Genomic DNA, 26,790 nt, shown 5'->3' with positions numbered 1-26,790 from the left:
ATCCTTCTGCGATTGAGGGTAATATACAGCCTTCCCCCTCCCTGTGCATGAACATATCAGACTTCTTCGAGGAATTAATACAGAAGGTATATACCTCATTTCCTGCGATGGCTGAGACGGTAGAGCCACAATCACAGGGAATCCTCAATGCCAAGGGTACCCTTTCATTTTATCTTCCTATCTCCCTGCAGGAATCATTGGCTGAAATCCTGAGATGTAAGTCTGACTCTCCGGAGGATCCATGTCCCCTCACTACCAGCATTTTCCCTGATATTTGGAAATGTGCCCCTATTAAAAAAGCCGAAAGCCGACTCTACAGAGCTTAGCAGCTACCGCCCGATCTCACTACTGCCAGCATCTCCAAAGATGCTGGAAAAAACTGGTGCAATGCCAACTCGCCAATTTCATGGATCCTCATGACATCCTGCATGACATGCAGTCTGGTTTCTGGTCGGGATTTAGCACTGAGACTGGACTTGTGGAGGTGCTGAATGACTGTAGATGCAGGGGCATCAGCGATGCTGGTCCTTTTAGATCTGTCCACAGCATTCTACATGGTTTCGCACCCAATCCTACTGGACAGACTCAAACTGTTTCCAGTCTTACCTTAAAGAACGCTCTCAAGGGGTCTTTCTCCAACCTCATCAACCAGAAGCTAAGGCACTAAGGTGCAGGGTGCCTCAGGGCTCTGCTTTGAGTCCATTGCTCTTTAACACCTATCTAGTGCCCCTTTTCACTCTCATTGTGTCTTGGGAAGTGAAGGCAGTCTCCTATGCCGATGACACCCAGCTGTTGTTCTCTTTTAAGGATCACTCTCCTGATTCTTTCACCAAATTTAAGTGGTGTCTGAAGGACATTTCGAGCTGGATGAATAATAACAGCTTAAAACTTAATGCGGACAAGACGGATGTCTTGTTCTTCGGCCAGGCATCTCGTCCCCCACTGAACTTTGGTGTCCAGTTGAAATTGGATCGCCACCTTTACCAGGAAACACAGCAAAAAATGTGGCCGTCAAATGGGAAACGGACCTCTCTTTCTCTGCCAAAGTCCGCCATTTAATAGTCTCATGCTTTTGGAAGCTGAGAAATGTAAGGAAATTCTTGCATCTATTGCCAAAGGATAGTCGAAGGGTCGTTGTCCACACTATAGTGACATCTTGGCTGGACTATGTAAACTGTCTCTACCTGGGGATGCCTTACTATCTGATCAATAGATTACAGATGGTACATAATGCGGCAGCGAAATGAATTAATGGAGTCCCGTTCCGTCACCACATCTCTCCCCACATCAGACAACTTCACTGGCTACCTGTAGCTAAAAGGATAGAGTTCAAGTCCCTGACTCCGGCCTTTCGTGCTTTGTAAGATAGCCGCCCGTGAGGTCGTAGGCAGATGCTTTGCCTATATTAACAAAAACATACTCTGGGATCCAACTCGCAGCACCTGCTGTGTGTACCTCTCTATGCTAAGTCCCAAATAGGAGGCAGGACCTTCACAGTGGGGATGGCCAGTCTGTGGAACTCCCTGCCTTCCTATATGCCCTTGATCAAGTCCGAATGTGAGTTCAGGTAGACCTTGAAGACTTGGCTTTTTAATCAAGGCTAGCACCAATGTTGGACCTCACCTGCTGTGACCGCATAGCGCCAGGACACCTCTGCTTGAGGTAGTTGTTGCGCTCTACACATGCTATTATTATTATTATCCGCTTGTTCTGTTTGAAGTCGTATGCTCGGCTGTTATTCTCTAACCACAAGCGCAGAGCAGCTCTCTAAAATTCTCGAACATGAACGTGAACGTGCAGAAATGCAATAGCAGTTCAGAATGAGAGCACACCCCACAAATCAGGCAAAACTTTAGCGAGGCTGCCAGGGGCTTGCAATGGTTCTACTGCCTCCCACTCTATATATATGTCCACTACCTCTTCTTCCCCTGACACTGCCCCTTCCCTCCGGACACCACTTCTTCAGCGCAAGGGGCAGACACCTCACCCCTGCAGAGAGGTTTCTGAGAAGGGACTGAGGCAAGGATGCTGAAGAGGGCTGCTCTGGTGTCCCACCAGTGGATGCATGTCTGAGCCCACAGGGAGTAGAGTCTGCGGTCCAGACCCTCTAAGACCGGCTTTCCTTAGCACTTGGAGACTACTGACTGGTGAGGTGGTTTCGCGCATCTGAAGGAAGGAAAGTTTCCTTGCAGCGTCAGAGTCCTGAAACCAGGAGGCAGGATAGGGGGTTTCCCTGAACACCCCCCACTGTGTTCAGCTGGTTTAAGGGCAGGAGAGTTATCGACTTTCAACCTGTTGGCGATTGCCTCGGCAAGCGCCAAGATGAAGGTCTTGCTTTGCTTGGGGGCATTTTCTACCCGAGACTCATGCTTCTGAAGATCAGAGGAAAGCCCCTTTGCACTGGAGCACGTCTTAATCAATGGAGATGGAAAATGACATTGGCAAGTCTGTTGACAACCAAATGGAAAAATATATGTAAATATGGTTTTCCAAACTATTTTTAAGACATTTTTTCTGTATTGCTCTTTCTTCCCTTTCTTTGACGAAAGACAGTTTTCAACATCTTTCTTTAATCTATTTAACAACACTCATCTCTTTGCTTATTCGTCATATTTGGTCTTGGTTCCAACTATATCATCAGCAATACACCACATGTTGACGTCTCCTCATCTTGCTTGTCTTATCAGCATTCGTGTTATCAGCATTTTTCTCTCAGCTGTGTCACCTTCCCTCCTCTTCTTTCTGTATTCATTTTCTTCTCCCTCACTTGTTTATTCCTTTCCCTGGGTCCTTCACTCTTTCCATTGCCTTCCTTCTATTCTTTCTCTCCTTTCCTTTCCCACTTTGCTCCTTTCTTTGGAACTCTGCCTCTCTTTTATTCCTTCATCACTTCTTCTACACCAACATCCATACCTTAAATTTCTTTCTCTTACTCTTACCACTCTTTCCTCTCTTCCATTCTATACCCCATGAATCTTTCTCATCCTTCTTCCTTTTTGCCTAGCTTGCTTTCTCTCACTTCTTCTTTCCTCTCCATCCTCCTTTCTTACCCTTATTCTCCTTCACCTTTCCTCTCCTTCCTTTTTCATCATTTGATGTTTTCTTTCTTCCTTTCATCCTTCTCTTCTTTCATCCCATTTTCCTTCCTTCTCTTTTCCACTTTTCCTCATGTCCTCCTTTCTTCTTGTTCACAAGTTCTTTCTTCTGTTCTGCTCTTCACCTGCTACCTTCACCTTCCATTCATCAATTGTTACATTTTCTTGTATTGTATTTTATTGTGGTATACTTGTATAGCGCAAACCTGTCACCACCAAGGGCATCCTGGCGCTTTGAACATAGATCCAGCAGATTCAGCAACTAGCCTGTCCTAGGGAAAAGGTAGGTTTTCAACGCCTTTCTAAAGGCTAAGAGATCTTCAAGACTCCTTAGGGATATCGGCAAGGAGTTCCAGAGTTTGGCCGCCGCTACTCTGAACGATCGGCCACCCATCCTCACTCTCTGGAAACGCGGAACTACTAGTAGCCTGGATGAAGAGGAACGTAAAGCTCGAGATGTAAGATACCAGGCAAACATTCTTTGCAGAGGGATCGGGCCCAGGCCATGGATAGCTCTGAACACAATGCACGCTGCTTTGTAACGAACGCGTAGATGGACCGGCAGCCAATGGAGTTCCTGTAGCGCTGCCGTGGAGGAGCTGTGGTAGGGACGGGATAGGGCGAGTTTGGCAGCCAAGTTTTGTACCCTTTGGAGCTTGCCCAGAAGTGTTACCGTGGCTTCCAGAAGTAGTGCGTTGCAGTAGTCGAGTCGACTTAGGATGGTGCTCCGCACTACTTCGGGTCTGGCTTGCTCAGGGAGGAGGGGTAAAACCTTGCGCAGCATGCGGATAAGCATCATGCACGTTGAGGTGGTCTTATTTACGTGCAGATCCAGCTGCAAGTTGGGCCCAAAAAGGACACCCAGATTACGCGCCGATTGTGCGGCTGACACCATTTCTGAAAATGACAGGGGCCAAAAATCGTTTGGGAGATCTCTGGGAACTCGGTCGGTGGAGCAGTGCAGGACCTCTGTCTTAGTTCCATTGAACTGTAACGAGTTCAAACGGAGCCAGTCCGCTGTAGCCTGCATGCACCGGTGGAAGGTCTCCAATGGGACTGCATCCTGTCCCTCCAGTGAAAAGACCAGCTGGGTATCATCCGCATAATTAAATCCGGAGATCCCAAATGATTTAATGAGCTGGACTAGAGGGCGGAGGTAAATATTAAAGAGTATAGGGCTGATGGCTGAGCCCTGAGGTACTCCTTGTCCTACTCTCCGCTCCTCTGAGCTGAAGGGAGGGAGCGAAACCCGTTGCTGACGGTTGTCCAAATAGGAAATTAGCCAGTCCCTGGCCTTATCTTTGACCCCGCACTCTTCCAGCCTCAATATTAAGGTAGGATGGCTGACCGTGTCGAACGCGGCCGACATGTCGAGCAGCACCAAAAAGGCTGCCCGACCACTGTCGACTCGCGCCCGCAGATTGTCTAACACGGTCACTAACGTGGATTCCGTCCCATGAGCTGGACGAAAACCGAATTGCGTCTCATCCAACCAGGTGTTCCCTTCTAAGAAGCCGGACAGTGTGCGGGTAACCAATTTTTCCATGATTTTGACTGGAAAAGGAAGCAGGGAAATTGGCCGGTAATTGGAGAGGCAAGCAGGGTCAAGCGTAGGTTTTTTTAAGAGCGGGGATACCACTGCCTTCTTCCAACAACCAGGTACAGTCCCTGTTTCAAACGACTGGCAGCAGATGGAATGCAACGGCTGGAAGAGTTCCTCCTGAAACGTCCTCCAGAGTTTTGGAGGAAGAGGATCAAGAGGCGAGCCAGATGAGATCGTGAGGGCTAGGCTGCCAAACTCCTCCATGTAGGGGAGGGGAAAGCTACTCAGCTGGGGTCGACTGGCCTCAATCGCCGGAGCTCCCAGACTGCAGGCTTGGTCCAAGGAGGGAAGGGAAGAGCTACTCAGCTGGGGTCGACTGGCCTCAATCGCCGGAGCTCCCAAACTGAGGGCCTGGTCCAAAGAGGGAAGGGGAGAGCTACTCAGCTGGGGTCGACTGGCCTCAATCGCCGGAGGTCCCAAGCTGAGGGCCCGGTCCTCTGGTCGGGGTCGACTGGAAGGCGTGGCCGGAGCTTCCGAACAGAGGTGAGAAACCCTCTGCAGGGGTCGACTGGCCATCGCCTCCAGAGCTCCCGAACCAGGGGTGGAATTAACTGGGTCCTGCAAACCCTCCAAGATTTTGCAGATTTTCTCCTCAAAGGCATCAGCAAGTGAGTCACAAAGAGCTTGCGATGAGGGGACGAAGCTGGCCACGCACGTAGGGTGGGCCAGGTCCCTGACAATTTTGAAGAGGGCCTGTGCCTTATTTGGGGCCTGATTCAAGGTGTATTCAAGATAGGTCGCTTTAGCCATCTTGATCTGATCCTTGTATTTTTGTATGGCGGTCCGGAACACAGTTTTCTCCGAATCTAAGTACTGTTTCCTCCACGCCCTTTCTGCACGTTTACAGTCAAGTTTAAGCTGGCGTAATTCGCTCGTATATCAAGGGCTAGCTCGATTCACCCTCCCTCGTAACTTCCGGAGGGGTGCCAACTTATCCAGCGAGCTCGAGATGGACTGGCAGAAGAGAGTGTAACTCTCTTCAGCTGTGTTGCCAAGCTTAAAGTCCTTACCTAAGATATTCGGCAGTGGAGAGGTTTTAAGAATTCGGGACCAAGGTCTCTCTAGCTTGGCTTGGGGTAATCCTACCTCCCGCGAGGTGTGATCCTCTGAACAAAGAGAGAACAAAATCAGAAAGTGGCCTGTCCAGAACTGGCACTTAATATCCTCTATTGATACCCATTGTGGATCCGCAAATATCAAGTCCAGGATATGACCCTTCCGATGCGTGGTGGCATTCACCAACTGTTCCAACTGTTCTTTTCCCTTAGCTTCTCCTCATTTCTTAATTCTTCTCTTTTTATTCCTCCCTTTCATCCATTTCTGCATCATTCCTTTATCTACTTCCTTCACTTTTCTCATTGCCTCTGTTCCTTTTTCCTATCGTTATTTACTTACTCCAATGTTCTTCTACTTCCCACTCTCTCCTTCTTGTAGCAAGTTTCTTTATTACTCACTTTCATTCCATTCCTCCATACGTTTGTTCTCTTTTCCCTTCGTTTATCTATAACCCAGACAGCTTCTCTACTTCCCATTTATCCGTCTTTGCTTATTTCCATCCCCTCCTTCATTTCTACCATATTCCTTTCTTCTCTGGTTGCTCCTTCTCTCCACCCATGTCCTCCTTCCCCTTCTCTTAATCTCCATCCGTCGTTCCCATTCTCCTCCTCCTTTTCCCCCTTTTGCTGCTTTACTCATTGTCTTTTAACACATAGCTCGGTGATCAAGCCTGCTGGTCTTGATGACCTAGCAGCAACAAGAAGATATTCATAATCAAAAGCAACAACTACTATAACTGTGAAAATAAATGATTTTGCTCATTTGAGTGATTAGTGCAATTGAATGTGTGCTCTGTTCCCATGTATTCTACTTTCCTCTAAGCACAATTATGTTGCTGTATTTATTTTCATAATAGTACATTGTCTAAATATGTTTTGTAACATGATTGGCAAGATTAGCCAACATTTTTTTATAATTCCTCAATCGATGTAACGTCCAGATCTGCCATCTTGAGAAGCTGGTTCGAATCTGGGCGTGGCCTCAACATCCTGGGAAAATCACTTAATCTTCCTGTGGGAAAATCACTTAATCTTCCTGTGCGTAAAAAAAAAAAAAATGAAGTTTCCTTGTGTAATGTAACTGGGGCTCATCAAAGGCTCCAATACATTTGGGTTGAGTTTGCGCTATATTAAACTGAAAAAAAAAATTTGCCAATACTTGTGTTTGGGTGTAAGAGAAGGTTGTATTCTCTTTGCCTCTGTCTGTGACCGCTGCACAGCAGCCTGGATTATGTGGAGAGAAAATTCTGTTCAAGATACCTGTGCCCTGATTCCATAAATACGTGCATCATTCTAACAGTGTGCTCAGTTTCAGATCCTTGCCCACACTCCACAACTCTTGTCTGAAGTTGTATTAAAATAAATATTTTTTACTGTGTGTGGTGTTGCCAGCTATGAAACAGCCTGGCTTTGGCAAAGGAGCATCCCTGATAGCACTTCCAAATCTGTCACTCTACAAAACACTAACAAAGGAGCTCTTCGGGGTGTACTGTGCCATAATGGCAGGCTGCTCCTGATGCACAAGTACACAACATCTCACACAGTAAAAAGATTTCTATTTCACTTGGCAGGGATCAGTGTTCAACGTGTTATGGTGCAGACTGTATTTTTCAGAGGAGGGAGTATGAATGAGGGTGTGCAGTCTTCCGGTCAGAAATGCTGCTTCACATTTGCACTGCCCACAGCGAGCACGAGTGAGCTGTGAATCCGGTCAGATGGCATCACCACTGAAGCATCACACCCCTGTAGATCCATTAGCCACATAAATAATAACATGGTCACTGGATGGAGGAAGATTGTTGCTAGTGTTTTTTCATTAGCGGTGGAGGTGGCATGGGCAGGCACGTTCTGTTGTTCTGCAGTACACCGACATATACCCTACTTTATTTTGTGACCAATCTCTTTTTTTATGCAATGGCATATCTATCAATGCTAATGTTTAAGCAAAACTGTGTAGGCGTATGTACTTAATATAAAAACCTCAAATCAACATTAGTATAACAGTAGAGCTGTAAACATTCAGAAAATATTAATTTCAAACTACATTGCAGTAACGTGTGATAATGTGCTGCATTGCTGAATACTTATAAGGTCTCAAAGGCAAGATCAATTGCATTGCAAATGCTTGTTTCAGGGAGAGGCCAGGGATAGTGGAAGGGCAGAAAAAAACAACCCAGGTATAGTGGGAGGATACTCAGCAGACAAAACAGACACAAAGCATGGCCAGAGATGCAACAGCCAGCCCAAGTACAAGCACAATTAAATGATACATTTGACACAAAAATGTCGAAGTGAGAACCAACTCCAGGTAACAATAAGGGCCTCTGTTTTGTTTCCTCTTACATCCTGGATAAATTCAGACTCCTATACGACTAATCAGATTTTGGGAAACTGAAATTAAAAGCTTACTTTCAGGAACCCCAACGGTAACAAATAAGGGTGACACAGGCTTATGGAAGAAATCAAACTTTTGCCCATCCACACAAAGTGTACTGGTAGAAATCCTTACTTTTGAATAGCCTGTTACTGAGAAAATTGATAACCTTGACCCCACCAAGCTAAGAACCTTTCACAACATGTAAAGGGAAATAAAAACATCTCTCAATGAATTAAGTACAGACACTGAAATTATATTAAAGCCAGAAGACAAGGGAGGTAGCATAGTAATACAGACAAGAAACAACTACAGAAAAGGGTGCCAATGGCTTTTAGGTGATGAAAGAAAGTATACAATTCTGACTGCGGGTTCCACACAAAAGCTAAGTAAAGATATGATAGAGGCAGCTGAAACAGGAGACTGGATAACAAGGAATGAAACAGAATTTCTTGTTAACCACAGGCCAGCGACCCTTTATTTTTACACCCTCCCGAAGGTAAAAAAGAACAACCTATTACCCCAAGTGGCCCAATTGTGTCGAGTATTGTTTCGGTTTTAAAACCATTCTCACAATTTTGTGATTTCTCTTTACAACCTCTGGCACAAGGAGTACCTATTTACCTTAAGGACCCAAAGGGTTTCCTCACCCTCCTGAAGATTGCAAGTGTTGATACAAGTAATAATCTGCTTACTGAAATGGACAAAGAAAGCCTTCCTACCAGTCTATTCCAAAAGGAGATGGGGAGTAAATTTGATCCAAGTATGGTGGGACTGTATATACACAAATTTGAAAATAAACTTGTCTCAAACACCACAAATCAATTCCTCCATCAGATAAAAATTTGGAGGAGATATGAAGGCGATACCTTCATAATCTGGGAGGGTGGTACAAATGTGACCATTCCTTTTTTGTGTGGCTTAACTACAATCCATGGTGGCAGCCGCACCAGGGAGGTGGGAGTGGGGAGGATGGGGGAAGGAATTGAGGGTAAATATAAAATAGAAGAAAAGAACTCACCTCTCGCTGCCTGATGCTGTCGGCCGCCTGGGTGCTTCAGTCCTGGAAGTCTATGGGAAGGCACACACTGCCCAGCCAATCCTGACGCTGCTCTCATCCAATGAGAGCAGCACCAGGATTGGTCTGAGCAGCCTGGTCTGCCTCTCAGACACTGCCTGGGAGCCTGAAGCTTTTCTCCAACCCAACTGTGAACACAGCTGGGTTGTAGAAATAGAAATGCTCATTTCTGTTTTGCTGGCCTAAGACGACTCGCCAAACTTACATGCGCACTTCTAAGTGCCCACCACTCCTGCCTGTTATTGCCCACCCTACCCTGCACGCACCATCAGCCAGAGCCCCTCACAAAAAAATACAATGATATAATTTTCTTTTTCTGTGGCAGACTCTACCAGTGGGGCGACGCTCCGCCATAACGGAGGAGCAGCCTCTGACTACAGTGCCAATCTTGAGCTCACACATACAACAAGTAGTGAAGAACTTGTATTTCGAGATGTGAAGATCACACTTGATCAAGGACATCTTTGAACAATGACTTACAGCAGGGTTCTTAACCTTTTGACTCCTGTGGACCGCCACTTAATCAATACTGGAATCCAGGGACCCCACACGGAATCATTATTGTAAGTTTTGTGGACCTCCACTGAGTTATTACAGGAAGTCAGGGACCCCATACTGACCAATTTTGATGATTTGATTTGCAAAACAATGCACACACATGCAGACACAAGTATTAATTAAAACATGTATAAAGTATTACATTTTTCATTTAATAAAAAAACAAATATTTAAAAAATCCAAATTGTAACTTTTAATGGGAAGGTTGGAGATATTCTAAATTCAAATGAGGCCACTTATCATCCATATTAAATTCTGTTTGATGTCCTTCTCCCACAAATCAGTAAGAGGATACCAACTTAATTGTATTACCTCCAATTTCAAATCCCTTCACATTTACTGAACTTTTTCAAATTTTCATTTATTTGTTCATTTATTTACACTTTATTTACCATCTAATGTTATTTAATTTTTTAAGCATTCATGGACCCTGTGAGTAGGCTTCACGGGCCCCCAAAGGTTCCCCGGACCACAGGCTAGGAACCACTGACTTATAGGATGCCTACTAACAAGAACAACTTTTTAAAATACAACCATTTCTATCACAAGCAATTGAGAGAGAACCTCTCCCTATGGCCAATTCTTACATCTGAGTAGGAACTGCAATAAACTAGAGAATTATTTTAAAAAAAGGCAGACACCCTAACGGTCAAAATAAGAGAAAGAGACTACCCCAAAAAGATAGAGAGATCATTTAGCACAGCTAGGAAACAGAATCGAGAAGGCCTGTTTGAATCCACACATAGGACTGAATAGGATCGAATGTTGGTCTGTGTGACCCAGCCTCAAACCAGGTGAAGGTAAAAATAGGAACATACTTAATACAGGCTCACTGAAGTGGGAGAAGCCTTTGCTTTCACATAAACCTTGCACTGGCTTCCGATCAGGAAGCGCATCTCCTTCAAGGCTCTGAACTTGGTGTACAAAGCTATGCATAGCAATGGCTCACCACATCTCAAAACCGTGTTTCATTGGTACACTCCAGGCAGAGCCTTGAGATCCTCCTCTCATAAAAAACTTGTCTCTCCCAGACTTCATAGGTCCCAAATGGGGTGGCTGCTCATTCTCAGTGGGGGCCGCTAAACTCTGGAATTATTTGCCACCTTCTAGCACTAGTTACACTCAAGCCCCACGAACAAGACATTTTGGCAAAAAGCCTATCCTTTGTCCCGACATCCATGGCCAACAATTTCAATCTTAAGGTAGAACCACACCATTTCTTCCGTAAGCTCAGACTTCCTCAAAATACCTCATAAACCCAGTTTTTCAAGCAGTGGATTGAGGCCCCCCTCCACATTCAACCCCCCAACTCACTTGATGCCACCCAAGCTTTTAGCTAACGAACAAGTAGTGATGCAGGATGTGAATAGCATCCTTGCTGAACGACACTATGTCAAGTATAATATCAGTAAAGACGAATGTGAAGCTCTGTCATGATTGAAAACCAATAGAGAGATTGTTATAAAACCTGCGGACAAGGGTGGGGCCATAGTGGTACAGAACACTGAGGACTACAAAAAAGAAATATTGTCACAGTCATCCGTCAGGGGTAACTACGATAAACTTAACAAAGACCCGACCAAAGCTTTTGCGAAAACCATAGCGTGTGTGACCCAGCGGGCCCTTGACATAGGTTATCTCAACAAGCAAGAATTCGACTACCTCAATAACAAATATCCAAGGGTGCCCACGATCTACACCCTGCCCAAGATCCACAAAAGCATGCAGGACCCTCCGGGAAGAGCCATAATCTCGGAACCTTTATGTAAATACATAGATGTCTTCCTAAAACCTATTCCTGGGAGTACATCCACTAACCTCAAGGAAACTATGCAAACCATCCAACTTGTGGATGAGTGCCCACATGACATTAACAGCAACCTACCAGCCACCATGGACATTTCTGCCCTCTTCACTAATATCCCACAAGCCTCAGCCCTTAAATGCATGAATTAGTGTTAAACCGTAGGCCGACACCCAATTTTGTCCCTACTGACTTCATCATTGAACTACTGAACATAGCTATGACCAAAAATGTTTTCTATTTTCAAGGCAACCAGTATGAGTAAACCAAGGGCATAGCGATGAGGCCAGCTTTGCCTCCAACCTGGCTATCATCTACATGCACGAATATGAGCAAGAATTCATCTTGAGCCCCACTAATTCATACTATGATTGTATTAAACTGTGGCGTCGATATATCGACGACGTTTCAATCATCTGGGAGGGGGACTCAGATCTACTAATACTGTTCAACACGTGGCTCAATTCCTGTTCCACTGACATTCAGTTTACATTAGAATATGACAGAATGGCCATCAATTTTCTAGACATCACCATCATGGCAGAGTCCGGCAAACTGCTCACAAGTCTCTATAGAAAGAGTAGTGAGTGCAATACACTGTTATGTTGTGTTATGTTATGTTATGTTAACAACAACTTCTAAAGCGCACGGGCACCCAAGGGTTTCTCTACACTACTAAGGTACACCAGCCATCACCCCCGTAACCTCAGGGATAACGTACCATTCGGCCAATTTTTGAGGTTACGGAGGAATTGTTCCAAGAAGGAGGATTATTTCACTGAATCTGCAGGTCTCCTTACCAGACTTCTGGAACGGGGTTACCCCATCAGACTCCTAAAAAAGCACGTAAAAGGGCCAGGCACAACCATAGAGAGCATCTGTTGGTCCCTAAGACTAAGAACAACAGTGAAGATCGTTTGGTCTGTGTTACAACGTTCAACACCAAAAGCAATGCAATCAAAAAAACAATCAATAAACACTGGCCCCTGGTCATGGATGAATTGGGTAACATGCCCCCCTGTTGTATGCATTCATGAAGGGCAAGAATGTCGGAGACTATGTGGTGAAATCCCTATTACCGATACCATGTATCACGGGACAGACCACACTTTGGGGCCTACCACCTGTCACGGGCCACCACAAGTGTGGCTTATGTAAAGCTTGCCATATGACTACTGACATGAATGAATTTACACACAATGGCCGGACATACACACTCCAGGACCAAAGTAATTGCAATTCTACAGCAGTGATCTATGCCATCGTCTGCCCCTGTGGGTTCATGTACGTAGGGCAGACTACGCCGAAAATCAAGTGCCGCATCCTCCAGCACTGCAGCCGAATATGTTGTAAGGTGCAGGGTGCACCCCTAGTTGAGCATTTCTCCTCCTTCGAACACAGCCCTGACAGTCTCACATGGTGGGTAATAGAAAGGATCAGACCCAACCCCAGGGGTGGCAACTTCTCTAATATCCTGAGTAAGCGGGAGTGTAGATGGATACACTCACTTGACATGATTTCACGTGGCCTGAATGAGTCTGAGGAAATCAGCAGACAGGTCACTGCACTAAGTAATGGTTGAGTACTACCAATTGAGAATCTTGACACACTAGGGCCCTTATGTTCCCAGTAACATCTTATACCCTACTATGCTCTTGTTTGGCCCGTTCACCTTCAGGATGCCACATCACCTTAGTATGCGCCCATTGTTTCATTACACGTGTATTCATTAAACGTCATATGGGTCAACACACGCTGTTTGATCACACCATGTCAACTTCTGTGTTTTAATGTGTTTCTCCCAATTGATTTTTTTTTCACAATTCATAATATCGCGCATTACCGTGTATATAATGTCACCATGTGCTTCAGCATTCACCTGCATTGTACATTGTATATAATCCAATTCACAGTACCTGCATTGTAAACTGTATATAGTCCAATTCACAGTATTGTACATACTGCCTAACAGTGTTTATTGATATAATCTCTCTGTATGATGTATTCCATTGTTAAATTTCATTTGTCCTTCTAGGTACATGTTCTGTATGATAACTATTGTGTAGGTCAACTCGTGACCTTTTTCCTCTTGAATCTTTCCTCTAAACCATCCTCACCGGGAATTACCCGTCATGGCCTTGTTAGTCTTTCCATCATACATGCTTCTCAAACCGGCGAGCACGTCAGCACGTACACGCGGAAGCCGGCTTTTTTACCGAGTCTCTTCAGGCGGCGCTCGTCAGAATGCGATCGCAAGTGACGGAAGCGCACGCTGTCTTGAACTTCTGTAGGTAAATGGAATCTGAGACCTTGGCCCACCTCAACCCTTGTAAACACGTTGGAGAGTGATTAATGCTCCTCTCTTCTAACTTTTTTCAGCTGCAGATTTATTTATACAAATTATTTTCAAGCTGGAAATGACGATTTATCCACAGAGCATGAATTGAGTTAGAGGTATGACCCCTTGGTTTCTAACCATGAGCCATCAGTATTAAATACTTGGTTTGGCTTTATTTAACTTTACCCTTACTGAATTGACCTTCTGAAATATTCTTCCAGATACCCTGCAATCATTGTCTGAGATTGCTTTTGAGCACACACATTATGATGTGCAGATTTGTCTACGCTCCACAGAGACTCTTTATTGACCACATAAGGTAAGCGGAGGTCCTTAACTGGAGCCTACCTTTTTTATTCCTCAATTCCTTGCACAAGCCTGACTGCAACCTTTATCTCTGCTGTGTCCCATGGCGGAGTGCGGGCTCGAACACTGCCTTGAGACATTGTTTTACAGGCAAACTACGATTCCCATGAGCCTAGGGGGAAGCGCGCGGTGGAAGAGGCAGGTGACGTCATCGCGCAAGGTAACAAGACGAAGCCGGGAACAGCGGAGCACCGCCGTTGATTCTGCATTTCACCTAGAAGATCACGGTAGGGGTGTTCGCACCAGTTCTTGTGTGTCCCACACATTCCGTTGCTCTTCTTGTTCCTGTTCCTGAGTGGTTCCGCTTTCGAGTCTTTTGGCTCTAGCGGTTCGTTCTCCTGTTCATTGTTTTATTGAAAGGAGCTCCGGTATTCACGCATTGGGTGGAGTTCTTCCGTGTGCACATGTGTGACTCTCTGCAGCAAGTGAGTATTCCTGACTTTTTTTGCACTTTGCCCGCATTCGGGTCCTCTTGAGGTATCTTTGGATTTACTCTCTGCATTAAGAGAGTATTCTTGTTCTTGTTGTATCCACCATTACTTCCAGACTGTTTATTGACTGATAACGCGTTTTTGAGTTGGAACGTTTGAAGTGCTACTAATGACTTTGTTTTTGTATCTTGGCAATATTGCTTTGTTACCTACACCAAGTCAGAACTACTCGCTGAATTAGTAGTTCGTTTTTTCTTTTTTGCTGAAAGCAAGTGCAGCACTCAATGACTTTAGTTTCCACATTATAACAGTGCAGTGTTATTTTTCTCTGAAGAGGATCATTGGATATAATTGTCATGTTACATACTTCAGGGTGATATTAACCCGGAGCGCTATTATTGAGTTGGATTACTGAATTATTCATTGCGCAATCTTTTGTTTCCTTGCAACAGGGGTTATTGAGCTTCGCCTGGCAGGCTGTTTTCCATAGCCCCCTGTTGAAGCCTTTTCCATGTATCATTTGGTACGTGTTTGCAGTGCCTTTTGTGGTGATATGTCACTGATCTGTTGATATACTATAACCTGTAGTTCTTTGCATTTTAGAATTGTGACGTTCTCTGCACATCCAGATTGCCAGGCAAAGCACACTTCTTTTCCTTTACAGGTATTGCTGCTTATGCGCTTATGTACAGAGAATCAGTATGTAGCACTTGTAACCTATGTTTAAGGTGGCCGCATTGTGGGTGCTTGACTTATAGTGCCTTGTTCTCGTTACAGCTCTCTCTCCCCGCTGTCCCCATCCTACCCTTCCCTGTTTGTCCCTCACTTGACCACTCCTTTGTGTCTGTGGTAATTCAGACCTAGGGGCTGTCTAGTGGTGGAACCCATTGAGCATCGTACGATCCTGAGGACACCAGGACCTGACAATCTCATAGGTGACCAAGCCCCTCCTACTCAAGGTTGTTAGCCCACACCCCACCCCTGTCCTGATGAAGACCCGCATGGCCGAGGCCCACAACTACCCCATAGCCGGAAGTCGGGTCGAAACGTCGACGCCCCCCTTTTGAAAAGCCTAGACCCTCCTTCTCTTTGTATCCCACATCGTGCCAAATCTTTTGATATGTACTTGAACTGACTAGTTTGTACACCACCATACACGATTGTGGCTAGGCTAGCTAGGCAGGGGATTGACAACCTGTTGTGCTGTATCTAAATATGTAAAAAAAAATTCCCTACCATTCATTTTACTTTTCTATCCACCAAATTACACTGAGCACTATTTATTCACGCATGTCTCCCCCTCTGGGACAACCTTTCTCGCCTACAAATTCTGAAGTATTACATTTAAATAATATAAGTTTCACCAGTTAAGAAATGAAATAAATTTAATGTTGAACTCGGTTTTTGGTTTGTTGCACCTCCTTCCCATTGAATGTATGAATAAGATAATGAGTATTGTGAACCTTCAGAAATTCATTTTGTTTTTGACCTCCACCCACATATTTGTCTAACCAGACAGGATTGATTTATGATTTGTATCTAAATTTAATAAGGTCTAGGACTACTGTATTTTGTATCGACCTTCTAGCACCACGGCTGACTTGCTCCAGACCTTCAGGAAGCTTCTGAAGACCTGGCTCTTTGCCTCTTAGCTGGTGATGCTAGTCTCTCTTTCGACTCTCCCAGCGCTTCGACACCTTATGATTTTAGTGCGGTTTATGATTATCATCCTATCCTATCCTAAACTGTGTTTTGGCCTGAGGGATAATCTAATGCACTCAAGAGAATAAAAGAGAATATCAACATTGGACTTGCAATTGACCCCTAGATTGTGAATGGTTATTAACACATTTTCTTGTTATAAACATACAAATGTTCGAGCTTTGTTACACAGTATTTGGATCTGCTTGCATAGAAAACCCAACCTACCTCGGCTTTGATTCCTTGGGTAAGGTCTTGTTTCTGAAGCTGGAGGCTCAGAAGAGGCAGGATCACTTTGTGGTTGTTGTGGTTTGGTCTTCTTTACTGCCATTGGTTGAGGAAGGAAGGTCTTTGGCAAACCTTTGAAAAACCAGGCCCCTGAACGCTTCCAAACCTGAGGACAATAAAAGAGAACAAAATTATATTGTGAGTTCATATCCCTTAGTAATATGTACACTTTTGGAAACAAAGGTAGGCACTGATTCACAAAGATTGGAAAAACCATAAGATCTTGCCTTTAAACTGGGAGGGTTAAGCTATTGACTTTGCCAATATCTATATGTAAAGCATAGTGAAAATCAGATTTTTAAATCAAATGGAAACACACTGGTAGTCATCTTGGAATGTGTTGTCTTTATGAGAAAATCATGTTGGCCACAGGTGAGTCATAAAGCATGCACACACATGGACGACCATTAAGAAATTGGTATTCAGAAAAGAAAACCTTTTCAGGATGGCAGCAAGTGTGTGTACGTACATCATGAAGTCACAACTCATACATTGGCATCATAAAGCACCATTGTCTATTTTTGAATGTAATTAAGTGTTCCAAGATGGTAGGCTCCCCTTTACAAATGGTAAAATTATATATAAAATAAAAAGTGTCAGCAGAAAAAAGGCAAGTGGTCTAGCAGCAGTATTCAGAGAGTGGGCTCTTGTAAAAAAAAAAACAAGCATTGGCATAGCCAATAGGTCTCACCTTTGGGACATTAAGTGTTTAGTTATCCAGCCCAATATCCTTGGTGCAACAACATCAACTGTTGCATGGCTAAACACTTATAAGGTACAAGATTTAGCCATGCAACAGCTGATGTTGTTGCACCAAGGATATTGTGCTGTAAAACTAAATAATTATAAGGTCCCAAAAGCGAGACCTATTGGCTATGCCAATGCTTGTTTCATTTGCTGGACTGATTTCCTTATGATCTCATATTAAAAAGTTGCGTAGTTTTTGCCCTAAAAAAGGTGCATAAGTGTGGCGGAGGTTAGTAACTGTGCGGGTGGTGTGTGAGACCTCACAAGAGGGCTACAGCTGTTCCATCAAATAGTATACCTTAGATCCTAGGTGAAGGTCCGTGGTAGGGTGTGGAAAAATGAAGAGGCGACGGAATTACACAGGTATTAGATTGTGTGAAGGGCTTTCATTGTTTTTATTTAAAAAAAAGATATATTTACCTAGTTCATTTTGCAGATTGTATGGCACGATCGAGGCCTGCCAAGATCTATGGACATAGCAGACATGAATGTGGGTGTATATTCAAAGTTAGCGGAGCCTGGTTAAAGGTGTACAATAAACTATACATACATACAGGACAGGGCAATACAATACTATTGTGTAACAGATGTAATGGCAGAAAAACCTGATCGGGCAATATGCCCTAACAGTGATTACAGGGGGCAGGATTAGTGCAAGTTATACACTGGGGGCCTCATTTACTAAAAAACATGACGCAGGGACGGCGCAATGGCCTTATCAAAGAGGCCCCGCGTATATACAAAACGTGCGGCCTAATGCTCCTTCAAAAAAGAAAATGACCGGCATTATATTTACACATATATCCAGAATGACAATGCAAAATCTTTATGAGTGAACGGGTCTACGAATAACTGAATCTTAAGATGAATTTTATGTGATCCAGGCTGCCTGATGTCTGTTTGACGGGTTCTGTGGGTGCATTGTAAGGTCTGTGGTATGCTGAGCCAGGCTCCCGCAAGGAAATCGCCAAGATGTGCACGCGTTGCATTGCAAGCAATGCATTGCGTGCACGTTTTTGCCCCCAAAGCTGTGGCGATGACTACAGGTCTCTCTCCTATGCAGCGCATGCGCGCTGCGTAGGCGGGACCTAAAAAATTCTAAGAAATAAAAATAGGCTGGGAAGCAAAAACGAGGAGCTAGAGAATGGTGGTACAAAACATGACAGAGGAGTGGGAACTGGTGGAGAGGCAAAAGACAATTGAAGAGCAGATAGAGTTAACAGAAAAAATTGGATAAATGGTTGAGGTAAAAGGCACATACTTACCATTTGTGCATCAGGTGCAGTGGCAACAGGGCCTTGAGGCTTTAGGGTCCCTTTGAACCCCGATAATCGCTGTATCTACTACCCCAGGAGCTGGCACTAGGGCCTGTGGCATACTCGCTACGCTACTGAGTGGAGGGGAGTTGAAAAGCAATGGATGTAGAGAGGTGGAAGGGGGAAGGGGGGATGCTCAAAGGGGGAGATGGAGAGCGACAGAAGATGTAGGGGGGTGGCTAAGCAACGAAGGAAGTGGGTGACAACAATATGCACAAGATGAGCAACGGTGAGGAGCTGGAGAACTAGTTGTACCTGAATCTATTGCTTCTGATTTCCACCAGTATTTCCACCAGTATCCCACAGCAGGGTTACAATGATGTTTAAAATAAAGCACGATTTTATGTTGTCTTTTCATTGCAAATTTTTAGGCAGAGTAACCATCCTTTTATGGATATGATAAAACAACACAAAACATTTCCTCAATCCCCAAAAAATGTGGTGAAACTGTTAGAATAAAAGTCTATAAAATGACATTTAAAATGTAATATGATCCGCCTAGCTGAAGTAATCGGCCATGTCATGGCTGATTAAACCATTCCTGCGCTCTGTGATCCGAGGAGCTCGGTTCCCATTGATTCAATTCATTTGCTGTTTTCAAACAACAGCAGGAAGCATGACATCTGACACTTTTGCACAAAGGAGGTTATAGAAATGACCCGGAATTTAACTAGAACAGGAAAAGGTTCCGGGGAAATGCACATTTTAACCTCTTTCACGTTGCAGTGCTGTAAAACTGGTAGTGGCTGGACTTGCATTAAGGTTTCTGTGTTCTAATAGCCGAAGGAGAAAGGGCACCAGGACCTTCCTTAGTGAGAGGGGCTGCAGTATAGAGGGAATTATCACAAAGGTAGGGCCGGGCTGGCCTTCAGTTCCACCGGGCATTTCCCCGGCGGGCTGGAGTCCTGCTTAACAAGCCTAGCCGCGTTCCTGGTGCATCTGTCTCTTTCCCACAGCTCTTTAAGATTTATTGTAGCATGCAGAGGGAGAATTCAAAAGAGAGAGAAAAGAGGGAGTGAGAAGGAAGCTAGAGAGAAAGCGATTAGAGAGAGAAGAAGATAACATTGATGGGTGGAGAGAGAGAGCGAGCAGACAAAGGAAAAGGGGCTGGTTTAAGCATTTTTCCAGAGATAGTTTTATTTCGCCAATACGGCCCTGCTTGTCCGAGGGACAGGGAGGAATGGCGAAACCGAGTTTGATATTATTATTATATAATCTAGGAATACACCGAGAAAAAGATTGCGCGCAGCTTTATAATACCACCCCGCCCACGCGCATTTCTTCATATAATGTTTACAAGTACTCAGAGACAGGTTGCTGGTTTACTGACTTTGTAGGATACTGAAGATTTCATTTTTTTCTGTGCGTGACTGTAAACACTTTGTGACGTTAGCAAGGAAAAGTAAAGGACGAGTTTAAATGTAACTTGATTGCATGTAAACTCCTGGTTTTGCTGCAATAATGCTGTCTTTTGAAAAAATATTTCATTTACAAAATGCATGAATTGCATTAGCTGTTCCTGAAGTGGTACTTCTCCACGATCCTCAGATGGATTTTTTCGAATCACTAAAGTACATAAGAAAATGTAAATATAACACTGATTGGACGTCAGTTGCACGAGCAATTACTATGTTGTGTAAGCCCCTGATGAGTAAGGTAAATAAGAGATATACCACATGCTCCTTCCTACTGTCCATCCCACATGGATGGGGTGCTGACATTTTTCAGACACTCACCCACCAATCACAGGAGCCTAACACTGGCCCCCTAGCCCCTGCGGTGCGGGTGGGCCACTAGCTCCAGAGGGCCCACTCAGCTCAGCACTTCGGCCAGAGAGCTCCTGATTGAGTCCGGAGGGGGCCCTTCCAAGTACCTTGCAGGGGGACCCCCTCAAGTTTCCTTACGCCATTGCTGCTACGATTGAGAGCTCTCGAGTTGAGGTTGAAGACGGTTTTTCAGTGTTGATGGGTCAAAAAAGGTGATCACAATACATGGACATCCAATTCTTGGCCACTTGCAGAGAGCACAGAGCAATGGTCATGTATCCAGTTGCAATTGTGATTTTGTGCAAATGTGTGTGAAGCATACTGTACGGGGCAACATTTGTGTCCCAAGCCCGGTCGCACAGCTTTTTGTGAGAATATCGCATTTCTCCATCCATTATAATCCATTTAAATCCATGTACTTCATGTACTCCATATTCTATCCACTTTTGTTTACTGAAAGGACAGGACAGGACTGGGAATGCAAACCGGCCCTGGCAATTAAGATGGGGGGGGGGGCTGGTGTGAAGCACTGCTGCTGCTGCTTTTGGTACAAGGGACTGATATGCAGCCCCCTGTACCATAAACAGCCCCTCCGGTCCAAAACCGCCCCCCACCCTTCCGGCCCACCGGGGAAACGCCAGTGCCTGCTACGGCCAGTCCGGCCTTGGCAATAGTAAAAGAAAAAACAGAGCTTACAGCTGATTCAGTGCGTTGTGTGTTTAGGGGTAGTGAGGTGAAGGAGATGTATTCAGGACTTACAAGAGAGTGCTGAAGGGGAAAGAGATGAGGTGTAAGATACAAAGATGGGCGAGATATGGAGAAAAAGGGTGTAGATATCAAACAGAGAATGAGGATAACAGGAGTGATTGAGACACTGCACGGGCCGCAACAATGTTTAATATACAGTTTCAACAAATTTCAAGATTGACCCATTTGATCAATAATTATTTACAACAAAATTGTTATTGATTTTGTCTAGTTTTAAGTGTATGTCAGCTGTTGTGTTATATCTGGATGCAATATCAGAAACCTCAGAGGAACCAAAATACTAGTCAGGCGGCACACTATGAGAATCACAAATTTAGTTTATGGATTTAAGCCACACTCTTAATCACACAGGCCATGCCCCTTTTAGAAACGCTCCTCCCACACTTTGTGCAACCAACATAAATCCCTTGGTCAAAGTGCAAGAAGTGGCTTTCTTTGTATGAGCATTACATCCGAAAATGCTTGTGTTCTCTTGATACTGACATTTCATCAGGTGAGCAAAGATATTCTTGGAGAAATTGGCATATTAGTTGTTTAAGTATGAAGGCGTACAAGGTACTCGTTTCTGCTGCACTCATGTTTTTTAGCACACTGAAGTTGGACTTCCTTTTTCAGGAGTGTGGTACCAATGAGGTCCTTAGTGCAAACAGTTCTAGTGAACTCTGCACAGGAAGAGATGCTATACTGATAGAAGCATGTGTGCTAGCACTCTGTGGAGCTTTGAGGGGGACATCGTCTTGCTATACTGATGTAAGTGCCTCCAAGTGACAGACCTAGGTAAGGATCCATGGCCGCTCTCAAATCTGAGATTCATGAGCAGTGTTTCTTAAATTATAAAGCAGAGATTACTACCTGGGGTTATTCCTCAATTTTGATGCTGGTCTCGGTTGTTGCCAGAGCGTTTGGCAAGCTGTTCCAATCTCTCACGGGTGTTCGGGAAAGCCTATATCAATGAGCGGGTTACAACCATGTGATGTACACACATTGACATCCCTCAAATCCCAAAATGAGGTGCATGTGTTCACACGGGGATTTAAAGAGGGCATGAGTGCAGCATGTATTGTACCTGTTTTGTATGCACACTGTGCACACAACTGCTGCACTTGGGCACCACTCTAGCATGCTGGGTATAAGACTCCGCATTCCTTTAGATAGAAACCGCTGTTCAAACACACACATTGTGCACCAGAGGAGAGCTACTTGGGAATTGAAAGAGAAAGCACAGAGAGGCACCGTCCCTCTTTTTCCAATTCTTTTTTTGATCAATCATGTCCTAGCAGCAAACATGGGAAGGGGGACCGTAGTTCAAGCCTCCAGCAAAGTTCTGCTCTGATGCCACTCTCCCTCCTCAGCCCCCATCGGTTGGAAAACATCTTTATGCAAAAGAGGAGTGAGTGGAACCTTTAGTTCAGACAGCGTGGAGCTTTTAGTTGAGGCAGCTAAAGTCAGAAGAAAGACTCTTGCAGCTGTGATCTTTGGTACATGTTATGTAGAAGCTGGATGCTCTCTTCTGGTCCAAGCAATGAAATCTTTCCTCCTCTTTAGCGGGATAAGGCAGGGCAAAGAACAGGGGAAGAGTAATGAAGTGTCCAGCTGGGTCCTGAGCATCCACTTGTTCAGAAAGAAAGTGGTGTAAGTCAGCTAAACAGTGAGAGCTTGACGCTCACTAACCTGACAAGCTGACGTTATTGCAATGAGAAAAAAACACCTTCAGGGTCAGTAAATGAAGGGGACAACTGTGCAGTGGTTCACAAGGGGTACATATAAAAAAAACTAAGGACCTAGTCAAGATTTCATAGTGGCTTCCCAAAAGTGTTTGGGGGAATCAATTGGACCAAACCTTTCCGTAAACACATCACAGTGGGTGATTTTGAAGATAGACTGTTGGTCCGGCAACCTTTAGACAGCCAACAGGTCTTACAAATAACCCTTAACAATGCCCACTGCAAGTCATTGCTTGGCCAAAGACAAAAAAAAGTAGCACATCTGAGAGTTTGACCTGTAAAAGGTTCATATCACATATACAACACCAAGATACTTACTTGCTGAGCTCGTCATCAGCAGCGAAGAGGTTAAAGGATAATAAACTGCCGGATAAGGACCAATTTGGGTTCCGGCCGGGTCATGGGACTGAGACTGCTTTGGCCACCATGTTGGATAATCCATGTATGCGTGCCAACAATGGGAAGGTTACTATCCTAGTACTTCTCAATATGTCGACCGCATTTGACACGGTGAGCTACGCAATTCTAGGGGAAAGATCAGAGAATATTGGAGTTAAGGGACGGGCTCTGCAGTGGTTGCAGTCTTATCTGGCAGGGAGACAGCATGTGGTAACCTTGGGGCTGTTTTAGTCCCGTAAATCTTCAGTAGCCTATGGGGTACCACAGGGCTCTGCGATCAGCCCTATTCTTTTCAATATCTATTTGCAGCCTCTGTTTCCCATCATTAAATCGTTCGGGGTTGACCTGGTCAACTATGCAAACGATGCGCAACTGGCATTTTCCCTGGAAGGAAAACACGCAGTTTCCATGGAGACGTTTCAGGAGTGTATGTGTCAGACCGCAGGTTGGCTTCGGAGAAACTCCTTGCAATTTAATGGGGGGGAAACGGAGGTGCTGTATTGCTCTTCTGCTAAGATGCCTAAACACATACCACTGGAGTTTAGGTTTAGCCCTGAGGAGGAACCTTTGGTCCCTGTCAGCACGGTGCGCAATCTGGGGGTTCTGATAGATGACAATCTCCAAATAGAGTCGCAGGCAATTAACACAGCCAGCGTGTGCTTCTCTTTGATGCGCATGCTGCGCCAGAGACTCCCAATACTTCCCAAGGATTTACGCACTCTTGTAGTGAGAAGCACTGTGCTAAGCAGACTGGACTACTGCAACTCCCTGTACTTGGGAGCACCACAGTATATCTTGCAGGGGTTGCAGAGAGTCCAGTCGGCAGCAGCAAAATTGGTGTTAAATAGGCAACGTAGATCTTCTTCTACTCTTGCCCCGAGAGATCTCCATTGGCCGCCTATCAAGGAAAGGGTCCACTTTAAATCACTCTGTATGGTGCACAGAGCGGTACATGTTTCGGGCTCAGTCGCACTACAGGGACCATTTACGAGAATGGCTCAAGCTCTAAACTCCAATTGGAAATGGCCTTTGTATGCTTTCTGGCAATGTTTGTGATGTACAGCTTGGCTTCAGGATCCCGGATCTCCTTCAGATTCACCAAGGCACATTTCCTGCACGATTCAGAGTCATGGGCCAACCCCACACATCAGTGGTATACCTTACGGGGATACGCAACAGACATTTGTTTACAACAGTTCATCTGATACTCTAGCAACCAGATTATCTGCCCAATACATGCTTCTATCTGCCAAGACACCTTGACCACTATACACATTGCAATTCGTACCAATTTGCAAGATGAAGTGATAGAACTTACCTCCCTTTGTTCACTACAGATTTTGCACAGCCAAACAGAATGGGGACGGTTATTTGGAGTCTCAACTCCACACTTTTTGCAAACATTCTGTAAAAGAATCAAATTTTGAATGTAAGTGTTAATTTCAATTGTTGGTCAGTCCCATTTTAACATCACAAAAGTCATTCAGAAAATAGCTTTTCATTTTCAATACTTTTGTCATGCTTTTTCAACATTAGAACAAATGAATCACAGTATTTGGAAAATCATGGAATTACATATTTAGGTGTTCACAGTACAAAGTAAAGGTCTGAAGCATTTAACAATAACCTTTATACTTAAAAAAAACACTGCCTTATGGGTTTGGATGTAACATGATATCCCAGCTTGAAAATACTTAAAGAAACATTCAGGCAGACCCACAAATGAAACATAACATGAAGTATCTCACTAAACACAGAAACATTTATGATAACCAGACCTAAAACTAAAGAAGAAACATGATCATGAGCTTTCCTACTGAGGAGATTTCCTATCACAACAGCCAACCTCAATTTTATAAATAGGAGCTTGTGGAGTCTAGTTCACAATCCAAATGGTTTGTGGTTCGGGTTGCCTACCAACTAGGATGTTTTATCTACAGAACGCGTTGCTGCCTCTTTAATGACCCTCCATCTTCACTTTTACTTTTCTTTACTTTGCTGATATTTTTCCTTCATTTTCTTGTTTTGATTGTCTTAGAAGAGCTTCCTTTTGTCCTGCGTTCCCCTGTTTCTCTATGCTCCTTACCTTTAAGATACTGGAAGAACGAACAGGCAACTGAGTCTGTCAGGTGATATGAGCCTGCTGTTTTCGCTCTCATTGCATGTCTTTTCTCTCTCCTTGAGTGTGGGGGAGTGGAAATGTCAATACTCCTGGTGCCATGTGAATGATCCCACTGACATGGCCACATAGTGATGTCAAGTGACTCCTTTGTTGGGATGGCAGATGGGGAGATTTGTGGTCCTTCGGATTCAGCATGAATTAAGGGTGCAGTGTCACTGGTGCATCACCAGTCCCTTTCATTCTTCTTCTCAACTCTCCCTGCTAGCTCAATCGCTTAAGAAGGGCGGTGAAGCAGTCTGTGATTGGTGAGACACCTAACCAGTTTAGTGGTGCCATGTCATCACTCCATCATTGGCACCCAAGGAATGAAATTGCTATCTATCTCTCCTCTGTAAAGCAGCCTGGTTCAAATACAACATGGCAGCCCTCCCCAAAATCAGAGTCCCTCATTATCTGAGGTTACCTCGGCCCACGCAAACCTGGCCTCCACTCTCTAAAAATTTTCAGAGGGGTCTACTGGTAGGCAATAGAGACAGAGAGGCAGAAGGCACAAGTGGGGATTGGGAAATATTTAATCCAGGTGAGTTATTCATTTCTCTTTATGTGCTTGGTTCCATTTCTAGAATGACTGCATTGTTGCTTGCACATATTTAATAACCAATCTTCTGTACTCTAAAATTTGAGCTATTCTGATTTTGGCCATGCATTGGTCATACTAGATTCTCGTTTTATTTTTCAAAAATGAATGGAAGAATATTTAGAGATCTAATTTCAGTTCATTGTAGGATACATCATTTATTTCTAAATTTGAATCTTTTAATAAATACTTTTTAATTTACTCCTATCATAGATACCAGTATTGAAATCACTTACTTTTATGGAATCCTCTAAAGATTTCATATAAGAACATTTCTTTGAACTATTCCAAGGACTTCCTATTAATAATTAAATCTTTGAAACATGTAGTTTTTTCTTCCAAATCAAAGGTTGCACTTAAATTGGTTAATAATGAACAGACTTTAACTCGAAGACTACAGAAAGTGTTAATAAATCTGTTCAAGGCAGTGATACATTTTCACTTATGTATGTATGTGAAATTGAATTGTGGTCAGAGTAAAACAGGTAAACTATTAGCCAGGTACGTGACAATTAGGAAAGAGGATATACTTAGTTAAGTCATTACTCTGGCCTCTCCTATACCTACTATTACATGTGATTTGAAGGTTTTTGATAGGGTGGGCATTAGATTTGGGGTCT

The 26,790-nt window shown here is 44.2% G+C and overlaps 1 protein-coding gene across 1 annotated transcript in view; it reads right to left on the bottom strand.

Moving 5' to 3' along the window:
- RPH3A (rabphilin 3A) overlaps positions 1-26,790 on the bottom strand; it is a 726,349-nt gene that overhangs the window by 394,431 nt on the left and 305,128 nt on the right. The window contains exons 4-5 of the mRNA XM_086943083.1: positions 24,730-24,816; positions 16,632-16,797 (exon numbers count right to left, since the gene is read on the bottom strand). Coding sequence (XP_086799209.1) covers positions 16,632-16,797; positions 24,730-24,816 — 253 coding nt within the window. The remainder of the gene's footprint in view (positions 1-16,631; positions 16,798-24,729; positions 24,817-26,790) is intronic.

The sequence above is a fragment of the Lissotriton vulgaris genome, chromosome 11 (genome assembly GCF_964263255.1).
Source record: "Lissotriton vulgaris chromosome 11, aLisVul1.2, whole genome shotgun sequence".
In the NCBI taxonomy this organism is placed as follows: Eukaryota; Metazoa; Chordata; class Amphibia; order Caudata; family Salamandridae; genus Lissotriton; species Lissotriton vulgaris.
The sequence above is the reverse complement of the archived record's forward strand: the minus strand, read 5'-3'. Positions and strand labels throughout refer to the sequence as shown.